Below are 17,388 nucleotides of genomic sequence, written 5' to 3' on the forward strand. Positions count from 1 at the left end.
TGAGACAACCAAAAATATCTTCAGATCTTGCCAAATGTCCCCTGGAGAGAAAACTGACTCCAGGCTGAGAAGTACCACATTAGACGTATTCTAACACAAAAATTACCTGTAACCCTCATCTAGAAATGTCAACTTTTTCTTTACATAAGTCAAAATTACAGAGCACGGTTATATTGAACTTACTGTTCTACAGCCAGTTTTTTCTTCACTCGGTAATGCCACAGTAACATTTTCATTATGTGATATCCCTGTACAGGATGAGTTTTAATGGATGCTGGTGCTAACATCGTCTGAAATTGAGGTAGAAGGCGGGACTCTAACACCAGGCCAGATTGAGGATTAGCTAATCATCATAATTTACATAAGGAATCCGTAGCATTAGAGATTTGATTGTTTAAAATAAGGCTGGTTTCCTTATTTGCTTATTTCCTTAGAATAATAATCCCAAATCTGATGATTTCCTTAGAATACATTCTTATGAGTAGACTGAGCTCAAACTAAATTTGGTGCTGTCCAGTGGTATGGCGATGTAATTCAGAACATCCTACAGTCTTGCCTTCACCCGGTAAGAGTCCTTTACTCGCGATTCATTCTCTTGCAGTCAGCCTGACCGCCCCGCGCCTCTGCCAGGCGGGACGACAAAGACCGCCTCGGGAGTGGTGGTGAGCAGTATCGGCCTCCTCCAGCAGGGGGCGCTGTGAGATCCGCGGCGGTCCGGGACAAACCAGCAAGCCGCTCTCGGTCCGCGGACGCTCTGCCCGCCCACCCGGTTTTTCCCCGGGAGGCCCCGGGGTTTGGGGAAGTGTTTCTAGGAGACGGCGCTCGTCGGTTGCGCCTGCGCGGTTGACGCTACCGGGGCCGCCTGACGGACCCGCGGCGCTGGCAGGCCAAGGGAGTTCCCGCTTGCTCTCGGTGGTTGTCACCGCGCGGTTTCTCTAGCCCCATGGTACGCCGGTGAGACCGGCTGCAGGCTGACGTCTCCTCGCGATGGAGCATATCCGGACGACCAAGGTAGTTGGGCGCAGGACAGTCAGTCTCCGGGGGCCCTGGTCCGACCCGGCTGAGGCAGGAGGCGACGAAGGCTCGGCAGTCCTGACTGGGGCTGGCGGCCTGCCTGGCGGGGACCTGGCCCGTGGCGGGAGGGTCTGGCCAGGCCTGGTCTTGGAGGGCAGGGTCAGCTTGGGCCAAGCTGGGTGCAGGGGCCTCCTACGGGAGCAGGGGTCCCTGTTTCAGCATCTCGGAGTGCGTAGGGGTAAGTCCGGAAAACCGGTCGCCGCCCTTCTAGCTCTATGTTTCCTCGGACAAAATTGGGGTCCTTTAACTTTGGGGTCTTTCAGCCTTCCGTCGCCTCATCTACCGGAAAACCGGTCTTCGTGTTAACATTATGATGCTGTGTAAGCTTGTCCTTGCTCACGGTTTGTTCTCCGTGTCACAGACTCAACATTACGAGTTTTGGAGGAGCTGAGCTCAGCACTCCGCTCCCCTCCCTCTGCTGTCTGGGTCTCCAGTCTTTCAGATCCGGTGTTTCCGTGTCTGTGCTTCGAACTTCGGGCAGTGTCCTAAGTGTCAGTAGTCAGTTGCACAGGAGTTCTGCAAAAGGGAATAATGTTACTCCGTATTTTTAAAAGGTCGAATGCAGCTTTATTCGATTGACCTTATTACACTCCATGCTTAATTTTTGTATGTGGAAGACCTTTGTTTTGAGAATGAACAAATATTTTTATCTCGTTACAAATTAAAAAGCGTAAGGAAATGACGTTAGAATATCACCAAATTACGTGTCCAACAACATTTAAGTTAAACTTTAACTTTGGGAGGGAGAAAAGCATAAATTGAGACGAGAAGAATTGAATAACATTTTGAGGTCACTGCGAGCCCAGTGCAAGGCAGCCTCTGCACGTTTTGCCAAAGCGAAAGTCCTGTTAGTTGCTGCCCATCTTAAAGTTACGGCTCATTTAGGGAACCACCGGACGTTCGTTGTCTTCATTGTCCCAAGAAGAATTTGTGTTTTTTAAATGTTTCACAAACCTTTTAAAGGTGCACATGAATTTTTATTACAGCTTGTCTTTAACGTTGTGCATACCATGTCTAATAAAATTGAAGATGCTGAAAACTAACTCCTTAAAAAAATTTTTTAAGAGAAGATAAAATAACTTGAGAATTCAAGTTGTTGGTACTTAAATTGTGAAAATAGAAGGGTGCTTAAGTCTATAACCAGTAGAAGATGGAAAAGAGGCTAGAGTGGACATTGGATTAGATTCTTGTATTGGTTCCAGATGTGTATTATATAGTAATTATGTGCATGTGACTTCCTTCTGCATCAGTTTGAACCTTCTCTGTGTATTTTTCATATACTTTCTATGGTGCTTAGCACACAATCGAAAACCAGTTAAAGGCTGGGCACGGTGGCTCATGCCTGTATTCCCAGCACTTTGGGAGGCCAAGGTAGGTGGATCACTTGAGGTCGGGAGTTGGAGATCACCCTGGCCAACCTGATGAAACCCCTGTCTTTACTAAAAATACAAAAATTAGCCAGGCGCGGTGGCAGGTACCTGTAATCCCAGCTACTCAGGAGGTTGAGACAGGAGAATTGCTTGAACCTGGGAGGTGGAGGTTGCAGTGAGCTGAGATTGTGCCACTGCACTCCAGCTTGGGAGGTAGAGCTAGACTCAGTCTCAAAAAAAAAAAAAAAAAAAAAAAAAAAATTTAGCTGGATTCTGTGGTAGTCCCAGCTACTTGGGAGGCTGAGATGGAGGATGGCTTGAGCCCAGGAAGTGGAGGTTACAATGAGCCAAGATTGCACCATTACACTCCAGCGTGGGTGACATTGTGGAGGGGGAAGAAAAAATCAATAAAAGTAAACTGAAATCTGATCAACTAGAACAAACCCTATTCTTAGGCAGATGATAAGAGTGAACAGACTTGGAAAATATTTCGGATCCCTTGGTTATTTTAAATATTTCCTCCTTCAATTTATTATGAATATATCTTTGTTTTTATTTGTAGTTGTAGCCCCTCTTACTAGCTCTTTGAAGGTTGTCACTGGTGACTTTCATTTTGTCTGATACTCCTTTTTTTTTTTTTTTTCCGAGAAAGAGTCTCGCTCTGTTGCCGAGGCTGGAGTGCAGTGGCCCGATCTTGACTCACTGCGACCTCCGTCTCCCAAGTTCAAGTGATTCTCCTGCCTCAGCCTCCAGAGTAGGAGGGATTACAGGCATGTACCACCATGCCCGGCTAATTTTTATATTTTTAGTACAGACGGGGTTGCACCATGTTTGTCAGTCTGGTCTCGACCTCCTGACCTGGTGATCCACCTGCCTCGGCTCCCAAAGTGTTGGGAGTACCAGTGTGAGCCACCACGCCTGGCCTTTATATTCCTCTTTAACTACCAATTAATGAACTTTTCTTCAAGCAATGTTGTGATTTTGGCTTAACTTGACACAGTGGTCCCTTGCTGGTGGTTGAGTAAGGTCTTTTTAGAGAGTAAGAGATTTCTTATGAATTTTCTATTAAAACTACTTTTCAAATATGCCCCTTTATTACTTTGGGTTGTTTTTCTACATTGGATCACTACTCTGGAGTAATGTTAAGTGGGTGTGTATAGACCGCAATTAAATATTTACAGGGTACCTAGTATGTGCCAGACACTGTATTGACTCTGGGTATACAACAGCAAGATAGAGGTGGACCTCAGGGTACATTCTGTTAATTGTTTGTGGACTGTAACATTTTCTTAAATTATTAGTGTATTGGGAAAATAACTTATTCTTAAAAGATTGATTTGAACATAGCCAACTTTTGTTTCCATTATGCATCGCCTTCACCTGGATTTAGGTAGTTTGCTGCAAAAATAAGTGTAAGTATTTAAGAACCAAAAATGGATTGTTTCAGATTTATTAGCTGTTTTGACTTCTATGTAGCTTAGTCATTGTGATCAAGATTGACTATAGAGTGGCCTTTATGACTATTTAGTGATTTGTTTTATGTTGTTCAGCCAGTTGTATTTGATAAGTAATAATTACCGTTTATTGTGCAAATGTATGTCAATATAGCCAATTATATAATACTATCACTTTATAATATGTACAATTGCATAAATATGTTAATTGATACAGTATCATCACTGATCTCTTAAATAACCCTGTCAGTTGAGTATTATTATCTCCGTTTATAGGTGAGGAGGAAATAGGCTTAGAGAATTTAAGTAACCTGCTCAATTAGCTCATGAGAGATAGAATTAGGATTTAAATCAAGGTTTGTTTAACTCCAAAGACTATGTATGGTTTTTCCAGAGCCTCTAATTTTAATCTTATTGTTAAATGTGCATTAATGTTAATTCAGAAATAAATGCTGATAATTCGAAGAGCTTTTTTCCCCAAACCTCTTCTTGTCATAAATAAGTAATATTTATGTGGCACTGTTTCTAAATCATATTTAGGATTATTATTGCTTGCTAACCAGAGATTTATCAGATTAAGTATTTTGGTTGAATACTAATGTACATATATATCCTTCTGTTTTGGTCACATTTGGTTTACTAACTGTATATGCTCAAAGATGTCAAGTCCCTGATTCCGGATTTCCAAAAGAGCATTTCCAAGCTATACTTATGAGTCATGTAACTGCTGCCTATCACTTTGAGCTCCATTTTGCCATAATGACATAGTCCTGCCAAGAAACAATGAGGAATATGCAGAGACAGTTCTTCTTTATGCAGTCTTTCTCCTTTCTCTGCCAGGCTCCAGTTCTTTGGCTGACATCGTGTATTGATGTTGAATGATATAGTGCTATCTGTGAATGGAACTTTACTGAATGGAATGGAAGAACTTTTTTAAAGCTATAAATGAAAGACTGATTCTTAGAGTTTGTAATTGAATGGAATGTCCCATAAAAATCTGATCCACTAAGGTCCAAATTGAGTTATTCCAAAAGTTATGCCTAACTTGTTCTTTAGCTTACTCCCTCTTTTTGTCACTAGAATGTGAGATCATCATGTATGTATACAAATATATCTTCTCTCTGAAAGAAGGAAGGAGATATAAAAATAAGAATGGATCAAGAATAAGGAGAAACTGGTAATATTTAAATTATCTTTTAAATAAGAGCCAGTAGGTTTTGAGGGGTACCTGAATGTTTTTTTCTAAGTAAAGTGCTATTTTGATTTTCACTAATACTATCCCATTTTACAGGTGAGGAAACTGAAACCCTGAGAGAATAAATAAAATAACTTGTCCTGGCTCACACAGTTACCTCTACCAAGGAAGAGGTGGAGCTGGGAATTTGAATTTAGGTCTTCCTGATAGCAAGCCTATTTTCTTAACCACATTCTCTTGCCTCACAGAATAATGATTTAATCGGGAGATTTGATTATTCAGTTGGGGCAGTGTGAGTAAGAATACAGAGGGGAGAATGGATAGGAGAAGCTTATGTGGTCAGATTTTTTTCTAGTAGCTAGCTGATTCTGAGGATCTAGTGTGGGGGAAAAGGTCTAGCCTCAGGAGTAGACTTGTGAGGGAGTTGTTTGTGTTTAGGTGAATCACTGAAATTTCTATTGTGGATGAGTTTATGCAAGGAGAATATGTTGAGACTGTAGAGAAGAGTCTAAACACTTAAAAAGGGGTAAGCAGGCTGGGCATGGTGGCTCACGCCTGTAATCCTAGCGTTTTGGGAGGTCAAGTCAGGTGGATCACTTGAGGTCAGGAGTTTGAGACAACCCTGGCCAACATGGTGAAATCCTGTCTTACTAAAAAAAACTTAGCTGGGCGTGGTGGCAGGCACCTGTAATCCCAGCTACTTGGGTGGCTGAGGCACAAGAATCACTTGAACCAGGGAGACGGAGATTGCAGTGAGCAGAGATCGCACCACTGCACTCCAGCCTGGGCGACAAAGCAACACTCTGTCTCAAACAAAAAGAAAGTGGGGGAGGGTGGCAAGCAGAGGAAGGGAAGCCACATGTATTTGGAAGAGGTGAAGCACAGATGGGAAGGACGCAGTCTTTCCTGTTCTAAATTCCTTCTCTGCTCCATCCTCTGGCTGCTTCCTCCTCCTTGGGCCAGGCACTGTTCTAGGTTCAAACTCCTGCCGTTATAACTTGTTTTCTAGTTGGAGAAGAGATAACAATAAACAAAATTAAGTTCAATGTATAGTATGTTAGATGGTGGTAAATGCTATGGATAAAAATAAAGCAAGCCAGGGCTCTGGAGAATATGAGGGTTAAGAAGGGGGTTTAAGGGAGGACTGCTATAAATCGAGTGCTTAGGGAAGCTCTTACTAAGAAGGTGACTCTTGAGTACAGACCTGAAACTGATAAGGGAGTAAGCCATCCCCACGTGAGGGAAGGGGATAAGAGTCCCAACAAAGGGAACAACAGGGGCAAAAACCCTTTGAGGGCATGCCTGGTTGCTAAGAACAAGCAAGACAGCTAGAGCAGGGTGAGTGAAGGAGAACACAGTAGAAGATTAGAGTTGGGGGACAGGGGCAAGTTACTATAGTTTTGAAGACCACTGTAAAATCTTTGCTTTTTTTTTTTTTTTTTTTTTTTGAGTGAAATAGGAAGCCATTGATAGAATAAGCAAAGTAAGATAAAACTGAAAAGTGCCCACTGGATTTACAATCTGAGGTTACACTCTCGCCTCTTGAGGTCCATGACTGCTTCATTTGATAATTTATGCAGCCAGACACTGTTCTAGAAATTAAGATACATGAACAAAAAACATAATCTCTGCCCTCCACTTTATGAACGGCAACTTGATGTGCTCATTCATTTTGAAAGAGAATTCTTGGCAGGATGTCAGTGTGAAATGATTCTGAGAGTCCCAGATGAGTGCCTGGCTATAGGGAAGGAGCGTGACAAACCAGCGGAGCAGTGATGGTGCATTTTCTACTTCAGTAGCCACAGCATCTGTTGTTTTAGAAATCTGTTGTTTTTGTATATAGTTGTAGAATAAGTACAACTGTTGGTCACAGAAGTCTGATTGAAAAAGGCCATTGGTCCCTTCCTGTCCCAGAAGCCACTTTTTCCTTGGGGATAAAAAGGTGTCTGAATTTTCTGAATGTGATTCTGTTTGTGTGTTTTTCAAAACAAAAACTCCCTGTGTTTTTCATTTCCAACTTTTTCTTCTTTTCTTTTCCTTTCCTCTTTTCTCTTTCCCCTTTCCTTTCTCCCTTCTTCTTTGTCCTTTCTCCTGTCTTTCTCATTTCCTTTCCAATAGGACCTTACTCTGTCACCTAGGCTGGAGTGCAGTGATCATAGCTCATTGCAGTCTCTACTTCCTGGGCTTAAGCAATCCTCCTGTCTTGGCCTCCCAAAGTGTTGGGATTACAGGCGTGAGCCACTACACTTGGCCCCAACGTTTCCTGAATGTAATTCTGTGTGTGTGGGAGGGGAGGGGTTCTCTGTGTTTTCTAATTCTAACTTCATAATTGGCTGAAATTCGAACTTTCTGCATAGACGATTAGGGTACCTTTTAGTGTAGGCCCATAGTTGGCAACAATTCAACTAAATAGTCCTTAAAGTAATGTGTGTTGGCATTTACCATTCCTCCCCAAAGTGACATCTTCTAGTTCCTTTCTCCTTGCTCCATTTTCTTTCTTCATTTGTTCTTTCTTTTCCCAAAGCCTTTTTTCCATTTAGTTTTTGGTTGTGATGATACATAATTTAAGGATCCTAACACTGTTTCTGTAGTACTTCAGTGATAGTGACCTGAAAGAGTTATAGTTGCTTCCTAAACATCTGACTTAACACATTTCCAAGACAAGACTGGGGAAAATCTGTAGCCATATCTGTAAAATACTTTTAGTTCCTTGGTGAAAGGGGGAAATATAAAGAAGCAGTTGGTTTTTAGAAGTTGACTAAGTCTGTGGTTTGAAATTTGTATGCCAGTGATTTTAGCAAAGAAAAAGATTTGATTTCCCCTCATTAGGGGTGAAGGGTGGGATTTGTCAAAAACAGCAAAATAATCAGTGTTTTTTCTCAGAAATTCTCTTATTGAGAACTTTAGGGTAAATACTAAATAAATGTTTTGGAATAATTTCAGATTAATTTCACTGTCTGTCAATTCATATAGAAATTGTCCTATTGAAGCAGTTGTATGTAATGATTTTCCATTATATGGATTTGAATGTAAGTTGGCATATGCTAAGGTAGTCCTCAATTTATTATATTAAAGACATTTTTTTCTTTTGGACTTTTTTTTCTCTGTATTACTTTATCTTAGGGAATGGCAACCAGTGTGACAAGCTTAAAACCCTTAAGAAACCTTTTTCCTCCTCTCTTGCTTCCTTTCTCAGTTTTGTTCTTATCTCAAGATGGGCTTCCTCTCTGTCACAGCTTACTCTAGGCCCTAATATCAACCAGTCATCTAGATCACTTCATTAGCTTCTTTCCTGGTTCCCTATAATCAACCCAGCATTTTCTCCACATTGACGCTGGAATGATCTTATAAGCCATATTTGCTAATAGACTACTATACTTTAAAACCTCTGTATCTTTGTTAATCTACAGCACAGATTCTGTACCTTAACATATGTGTTTTTTTATCAGATAAAATGTTATGCCTCTGCTATTGAGACATAAATATCTCCTCTGTTGAGAATTTTATATTTTTTCTGTATTCCTGTTAGTGAAGAACATTTTGTTGATCTTTGCTTTCATCATTTGCAGTGGTTTTTTCCAACTATAGAACACCTAGAATACATAATTTGCCAAACTCCAAATGCATCCTTCTTTTTTGTTTATTTGAACTTAACTGGACAGTAGCTTGACATAGAAGACTATCAGGGCTCTACCTACTTCACCAGATTACTAACTACAGTAGATTTTGCAAATATTTACTTGAACACTTTATTGCTTATATTTATTAGGCAAATAAAGATAGAGTACCTTTATTAGTCCATTTTCACACTGCTGTAAAGAACAACCCAAGACTGGGTAATTTATAAAGGAAAGAGGTTTAATTGATTCACAGTTCCGCATGGCTAGGGAGGCCTCAGGAAACTTAACAATCTTGGTAGAAGGCAAAGGAGAAGGAAGGCTATCTTCTCATGGTGGCAGAAGAGAGACAGCAAAGGGGAAAATTGCCGCAGTTGAAAACCATCAGATCTCATGAGAACTCACTCACTGTTCTCTCACATGAGAGAACAGCATGGGGGAACCACCCCCAAGATTCAATCACCTCCCACCAGGTCTCTCCCACCACACATGGGGATTACAATCCAAGGTGAAATTTGGTTGGGGATACAGAGCCAAACCATGTCATTACCTGACATTTATTATCCAACCTTTCAATAGCACTCTGAAAAGAGATTATTGCCCTTATTTTAGAGATGAAGAAATGAGATCCAGATAGATCAGCCTTTAGTTGATAGCCAGTACATTTTTGTTGAGTTAAAAAGTAAACTCGTTCCTGATAGTTTGTATTTATGTGCATGTTCTCCAAAGATATATGTGTATTTGTGTGTGTACATGCATGTAATGCAGTTGTGCATTTTATTTTATTTTATTTTATTTTATTTTATTTTATTTTATTTTATTTTATTATGACAGAGTCTCTCTCTGTCACCCAGGCTGGAGTTCAATGACTCAGCCTCTGTTCATTGCAGCCTTTGCCTCCAGGGTTCAAGTGATTCTCATGTCTCAGCCTCCCGAGTAGCTGGGATTATAGGTGTGCACCACCATGCCCAACTAATTTTTATATTTTTAGTAAAGAAGAGGTTTTGCCATGTTGGCTAGGCTGGTCTCAAACTCTTGGGCTCAAGTGATTGCCCACTTCTGCCTCCCAAAGTGCTGGGATTCCAGGTGTGAGCCATGGCACCCAGTAGTAATTGTGCATTTTAAAGGATCAAATTTGTAATAAGCTCCTTTAAAAAGTGGGAGAGCTAGATAAGCTGAGGCTGTAAATATTTGGGAAAAGAGCCAAAGGTAGAGAAGAAAGCTGGCCTCATGTGTGTTAAGAGTTAGAAAAATTAATTTGGAGTTAAAGTTAGAAGGAATATCAGTTGCATAAGAATGAGCAGGTGAATTTGTGAAAAATACAGATTCTTGGTCTTCATTTCCTCAGATGACTGAGTGAAGTTGGGATGAGGCTTTGGATTTGTACTTTCGCAAAGTTTTAGAGGTGAGTCATATGAACGGCTAGGATTTGAATCATGTATAGCTCACCAAAATGAAAGATCTAACAAAGATAATTTCAGATTATTTTTCATGTAAAATTAGGGGGAATCAGGAAATAGGCTTAGAGTGTTGGAAAGAGCATTTTCACAAATTTCCCGTCTTGATAAGAGACCCAGCCAGAAAGAATTACACAATTCTAGAGGAGTGATTTTATTCTAATTGAATGATAGAGAATTGAAAGTCCAAAGAAGTACTACACAAAGAAAAAAAACCCAAACCAAAAAACTGAACTATACCTATGTGTTCTACTAGTAGTTTGTCTATTTGTTTTTAGTTGTTGCTGATTTATTCAAGAATTCCTGAACGAATACCTACCATTCACCCACTGTGTAGGGAAAAGATAGCAGAGAGAGGGGAAAGGTATAATGGGATAAAGAAGAATCTTATTTAATAAATTGAATTATTTCAACAAAAGGGATCACTGGCAAATTGGGCACACCTTCTGATTTCACCTGGGGGAAATAATTTTTCTGTGGCAGTTCGTCTTAGTACAAGAGACATTTATTCTGTCAGTCACTCTGCTAGGAGATATTCATGCATAAATGAAAGACAGTCTTTGCCCTGGGCTATGTTATAGTCTTTAGTGGAAAAATCGGATACATGAACAGAGGCCTTCATTGTAATTTAGGAATTACTTTAATAGCGGTGAAAAGGGCAGATTTAAAAATATTTAGGTGATACAAATTGTAGGAATTGGTGATTGAATGTTGGGGGCTGAGAAAAAGTCATAGGATGATTCACAGATTTCCAGTGTGGGTGACTTGATGAGGATGAAGAATAACATTAACTCACATCCAAAATACAGAATTAGAAACATACTTGTGAGGGGTGGGAGGGAAAATCAGCTTTGTTTTCAGTATGTATAATGTGACTCAAACACATCTAAGTGGAGGCAGTATAGCATAATGGGAAGGTGTTTTGGCTTGGGAATCAGACCACATAGAGTTATAACTAAGCTATGTATGACTTTGAGATAACTAACCAACCCTACCAAGTCTCAGTTTCTGTGGGGACAGTGCTAGTACACACTACACAGGAGATGTGAAAATTAAAAGAAATAATGTGTGTTAAGTACTTAGCACTAGGCACATAGTGAGATCTCAATCGTATGTGTGAACTCAGGAGATGTCCAGTTTGGGGAGTCATTAACATAGAGGCTAAAATAATGACAGTAGGTAAGATTCCTGTAGAGAGTGGACCCTTGAGGAAGAGTAGTAGTGAACACGGCTTGTACAGAGAGGAATAAAATCCAAATGAAAAGTGGTGTGATTGTTTACTATGTATAGAAGCTTTGTAGATAATTGTGCTTCTTAGAGAAGTTGTAATTTAAGGTTTATGATTGGAGCACAACCAGGGATATTTATGACCTTTGAAAAATTCACAAACATAAAATTTCACATGGATTTCTTTTTAAACCAAACTTCCTATTTAATTAAATAGTAATAAAATCAGCCCCTCGATACTTTTAAACTACTTGCCAATATGCTTTTTAATTTTTTCTGAGAAGCTATTTGAAACTCTGCGGAATGGTATAGACACAAATTATTTGCTTGAGTAGTGCTGATACTTTAAGGTTACCATAAGTTACCTTTATTTCCTTATATATTCATCAATTGTCTTCTTGTTAGAGCCTTAAAAACTTTGTTTTAATAGCTTAGGAAATGATACGGTTTGGCTCTGTGTCCCCACCCAAAAAGATAGGCGAGATCTATATTACAGCAATTGCTCAGTGCTGGCTGGCTGCAATGCACTTTCCAGCCAAGTGAAGCACAACGAAGAGGAGTAAACAGTAGTTGATCCCATTTGTCTTAAAAGGTGTTTAAGTTTTGATTTGCAGTGTGTCGTAAAATGAAGCTAGATTTTTATTTAAGGAAGAAATGGTCCTAAACAATGAAATAAACGTTTACATCGAAGAGAAATTTTCATTCAAGTTTATAAGTAGGAAGGCTTCCTATTTTCTTTCTTTCTTTCTTTTCTTTTCTTCTTTTTTTTTTTTTTTTTGAGACTGTTTCGCTCTTACGGCCCAGGCTGGAGTGCAATGGTGTGATCTTGGTTCACTCAGCCTCTGCCTCCCAGGTTCAAGTGATTCTCCTGCCTCAGCTTCCTGAGTAGCTGGGATTACGGGCATGTGCCACCACACCTGGCTAATTTTGTATTTTTAGTAGAGATGGGGTTTCTCCATGTTGGTTAGTCTGGTCTTGAACTCCTGATTTCAGGTGATCCACCTGCCTTGGCCTCCCAAATAAAAGTAATTTATACTACTTTTGAAATGACAAGGCTTACAGGTGTGAGGCACTGCACACAGTCAGCCTTCTTATTTTCTTGAAGGACAATATATAATAATGATCAGACAGTTTTTTGTGTAAAAAAATCAACTGTCAGACCATAGCTATTTAAATTAGATTATATCTCTAAGTTTCTAGAGGAAAGTGTTAAAACTGAATTAATTATCTTACCTGTGCAAGTGAAGTTTTGTATCAAAAACAAATTTTTAAATTTTACATTTAAATTTTAACTTTTTTGAACAAGTGCTGTTATAAGCAAAGACTTTCCATGGAAGTTACTTTGTGGAAGTGGGGAAGGGAGGGAGAAGCTAATCAGCCTTTTAAATGGTAGTGATTGATTACTTTGAAAATTTTAATTTTATAATGTGACATTTTGTTCAATTAGTAATGATAATGAAATATATTAATAAATGGGAGAAAATTACAGAATTAATGAGCTAGTGGTTATCTATGTAGATGATTTTGAAGATATAGATAATTTTAAAAAACTGTCTACAACCTGCTGGTACACATAAATTAACATTTTTTAGGTTCGTAGTGGTTATTTTACTTTTTTTCCGTAAAAATGAATCACAAAAAGATGCCCAGCAGTAGTCTGCACATTCCTGGTCAGCCCGAGTCCCACTCTCCACTCCTGTGGCAACATCGTGTATGTGTGTATGTGTGTGTATGTGTGTACTAGTATTCATAAAGACATGCTATGTACCTGATTAGCTCAGGCACTAAAGGAGGCCAAAGTAGCATAGGACATAATTTATGCCAGGGAATTCAGAGCTAGAGGAATACAAGACTAACACATAAGTAATGAACTAATTTTCTAAGAAGGATTCATGTCTGGAGGCAGGATGTTAGTGAGTTTTGAAGAATGCTTACCACTTAGCTAAGTAGAAGAGACCGTTTTAGGAAAAGAGAACAGTGTAAGTAAAAGCCCAGCGCTGGACAAAAAACAATCATTTCCCTGTTGTGGGATAGTGAGGGGAATATAGAGACTAAGTTGGAGTTGGCAACCATTTAACTGTTTCCTCATTTAGTTTTCTGGTAGTTTACTCTAAAACTCTAGATGGTAATATATTTATTTTTTAATTTTCCAACTTTAGATAAAAACGTTGACTCTTGGGTATGAAAAATGTTTTTGCTTGTTTGTTCTGCACCTCTCTTTTTCTTGCTCCTCTGAATATAAGTGTTACTGTTTTTTTACAATATGGTTCTCTGTTGGTTACATTTGTAACTATAAATAATCTCTGTGGTGTTTGTGGCTTACCCATTCCCCAAAAAGATATATGGAATTTAACGCTAAGTATTAAATAAGCTCTATGATTTTAGACAGAAGGAAGAAAAAATTGAGAATGGTGCATATAAGTCCTGGGCTAAGAGAAAAATAATTTATACTACTTTTGAAATGAGAAATAATATCTTTTTTTCTTTTAGGTTGAACAAGTAAAATTACTTGACCGATTCAGTACTAGCAACAAGTCATTAACAGGAACACTCTATCTTACGGCTACACATCTATTATTTATAGACTCTCATCAAAAAGAAACCTGGGTAAGGAGGATGGCAGCAGTACTGTTTATCATAATGATGATAATGGCCTTGGTTTGTTGTGTTTTATTTTGAATGTGTATAACGCAATTTTTAATCATTGGTTACCTATCTCAACCAGAATTTTTTTGGTCTCCAAATCAGTCCTGCCCTCCCTTCTAATAAATCAGTTATAGAATGTGTAACGTGGAATTCTATAAAATACCACACTCTTCTCTCCATAATTATAAAATGACTGTTTTTCCTTTTAATTTTTAAAAATCTAAAAAATATGTACATGTTAACCGATCAAATGGATTATTTGATATATTCCGCAGTGTTTTTATACAAATTGCAATTAGGGTATTTTTTTTTTTTTTTTTTTCTAGTATAAATGTTACAATACATCTATATATAACCAGCATTTTGTGTATTTATATGAGACATATGTATATGTTTCTTTCTGTATATTTGCCAGAATTTCTCTGGGATATATGCCTGGTAATCAAGTTAATGGGTCTTGAATAAGCACATATATAACATTACTGAGTATTTCACCTCTTCAAAATGGTTGTTTCAATTCATTCTCAGTAGTGTATTACATGATGTTCTACATTTTCAACGATATTGATATTGTTAGCTTACAATTTTTGCCTATCTAGTAGATTACTGAAATTGTAATGTTAATGAGCTGATTACAAAGAATTTACCCTTTTCAGAATAAAAAAAAAAGAAGTTTCCTTTTCTTTTTTTATTGGGTTGTTTGTCTTTTATTGATTTTATAAGAGTTCTGGGGTACAAATAGAAATACTATTCAACCCAGAAATCCTGTTACTGGATATGTACTCAAAGGAAAATAAATCATCCAACTAAAAAGACTTGCATGTTATTGCAGCACTATTCACAATAGCAAAGATATGGAATCAGCCTAGATATCCATCAGCAGTGGATTGAGGAAAGAAAATGTGGTGCATATGTACCACAGAATACTATGCAGCCATAAAAAAAAGAACAAAATCATGGCCTTTACAGCAACATGGATGGGTACTGTGTTCACTGTCTGGGTAATGGGTTCAATGGAAGCTCAAACCTCAGCACCGTGCAATATATTCATATTACGAACCTGCATGTGTACCCCCTGAATCTAAAAAAAAAAAAAAAATGTGTTATTCAGGAAAAGAAATAGAGTTCTAGGTTATAATGCTTTGTCAGATATGTGCGTCATAGGTAGCTTTTCCTAGTATGTGGCTTGTGTTCTGTGTTTCTGAGTATATATGTCTTTCAGTTAAAGCTTATATTTTTAATGTTACAAATTTTTCATTTTTTTCTTTTATGGTTTGTGCTCTGTTGTGACTGAAGAAATTATCTCCTATCTCAAAGTCATAAAGGTTCTTCTATATTTTCTTCTAAAAGCTTAAGTTATTATCTTGTAAGTTGTTAATACATCTGGGAAATATTTTGGTGTATGATGTGAATAGGGATTCAGTTTTATTTTTTCACATAGACAACTGGCACCATTTATTGAGTGTTTTATTCCATTCAACTTTATTACAAGCTCTGTCATAAATGTGTCTTCCATGTATGTGAGGCTTTGCTTTTGAGTTTTCTATTCTTTTGGTATATTGACTACGCTGTGTCACACTGTTTTATTGACTATAGCTTTTAAATAAGTTTTGATACCAAGTAGAGCATATTCTTCCAAGTTGTTCTTCAAAATTGCAATGGCTATTTTGTTCTTCCTTTTCTGTTTTAGAATTCATTCATTCATTTAGCACACATTTATTGAGCATCTACAGTATGTTTCATATCACTATTTTAGGTATTTTGGAAATAATAGTCAATAATAACAGATACAAATTCTGCCCTCATGGAGCCCACATTCTAGTGCTGAGAGATATGGATAATATCACCAATAAATAGGTAAATAAGTAAAATACAGTGATAAATGCTAGGCAGAAAAAGATGGAATGGGGGTTAGAATATGGGGCTTACATCTGTGTGCCTGAGAGGAAGAGACTTGGGTATGTTTCTGTGCCACTAGCTATGCCAGGTTTTAGAACCTCCACTTTATAGATGAAGAAGCTGAAGCTCAGGGAAGTGGCATTTCGTTCAGTGTAGAGTAGTAAAGGGAGCTCATGTAAGCTGTGTTATCAGGTAGTTTTGGGTTCAAATGTCACCTCTGCTGTTCACTGCTTAGGTGGCCGTGTCAGGGTGCTTTTGGCTGTAAGTAAATGAATACCTGACTGAACATGGTGCCAAATCTTGCAAAGCAGGAGAGGTGGGTGGATTTTCCTCAGTAGCCCCCCTCTCCTTTTATCAGGGAAGAGAGAAGCTCTCTCAGAAGGCCCCCAGCCAACTTTCCCTAATACCTGATCGTTTGAAAATCCAGACAGTTGGCTACTCCTACCTGAAAAGGAGGCAGAGAATGCAAATCCTAGTATTTTTGATCTCTTGAAGGAAAGGGGTGTTGCAAGTAAGGAAGGTGGGGAGGAATGGCAGACCAACAATGTCTGCCAAAAAATATGTGACTTTCGAGCTTAACACCCATATAAAATGGGTATATAGCATCAGTCATCATGTAGGGTTTTTGTGAATCTTAGATGACAGAAAGTATAAAAAGCATCTGTGCCTAAAACATAGTAGTGACAGTAAATCATAGCTGCTCATGCTATTTTTCTAAGCAGTAGAATCAAGATTAGAGGTCAGTTATGCCTCCCAGTGCAGAGAGTCATGTTCTCTGGTACACCCCTGTATTGCACATACTGTACTCTTCTCTTTCTCTCTTTGATTGTACTCTTCTGATTTCCCCAAGAAGGCTAACCAGTTGATATGTGATTGTGTATCAACCATTAAGGAAATTCACTTGAGATACTGATCTTGGAGAAGTTGTATTCCCTAGAGGTGCTAGATCCCTTCTCCATCCAGTGTTTGCCCAAGAATTGCCTGGAATTTTACCTAGCAGTACCTTCTGAAATAATTAGTCATATTATCATCCACTCCATCTACCCCTCCTTTGTCCACCTGCTTCAATATTTTCTCTATTATCCATCTCCTAGAGATATAAATTAAGGCTTCCCGTATAGCTATTCCTTAAGCTGCTAGGAATATAGTTTGAAGGACAGCAAAAGATATCTGTGTTATTCTCCACTCTCCTATTGTTGTCTTTTAAATGCTTTCATATCAGTATATTCCCTTATGTTTCCCCTAAATGAAGTTTGTTTAGTATACTAGAGCCGTAGATAAGAATATTTTAGATCCAGAAGGGGCCTTACCAAAAATACCAAAAATTTTTATCATTTTTCTCATTTTACAGTTATGTTTTCAAGATCACATAACTAGTTAGTGGTAGGACCAGGTTTCTTCATCATTTTCTTCCTGCAAATACTTTTGGGTTTTTTTTTTTTTTTTTTT

At 38.5% G+C, this 17,388-nt stretch overlaps 1 protein-coding gene across 2 annotated transcripts in view; it reads left to right on the forward strand.

Annotated features, from left to right (window-relative positions):
* The first annotated feature begins 672 nt into the window (after positions 1 to 672).
* Positions 673 to 17,388, forward strand: part of MTMR6 (myotubularin related protein 6) — a 42,083-nt gene continuing 25,367 nt past the window's right edge. For both annotated transcript variants that reach the window (XM_017537539.2, XM_017537540.2), the window contains exons 1-2: positions 673 to 1,011; positions 13,885 to 14,001. In XM_017537539.2, the coding sequence (XP_017393028.1) occupies positions 988 to 1,011; positions 13,885 to 14,001 (141 nt within the window). In that variant the 5' untranslated portion in view covers positions 673 to 987. The remainder of the gene's footprint in view (positions 1,012 to 13,884; positions 14,002 to 17,388) is intronic.

The sequence above is a fragment of the Cebus imitator genome, unplaced genomic scaffold, assembly GCF_001604975.1.
Source record: "Cebus imitator isolate Cc_AM_T3 unplaced genomic scaffold, Cebus_imitator-1.0 Scaffold103, whole genome shotgun sequence".
NCBI classification, from domain to species: domain Eukaryota; kingdom Metazoa; phylum Chordata; class Mammalia; order Primates; family Cebidae; genus Cebus; species Cebus imitator.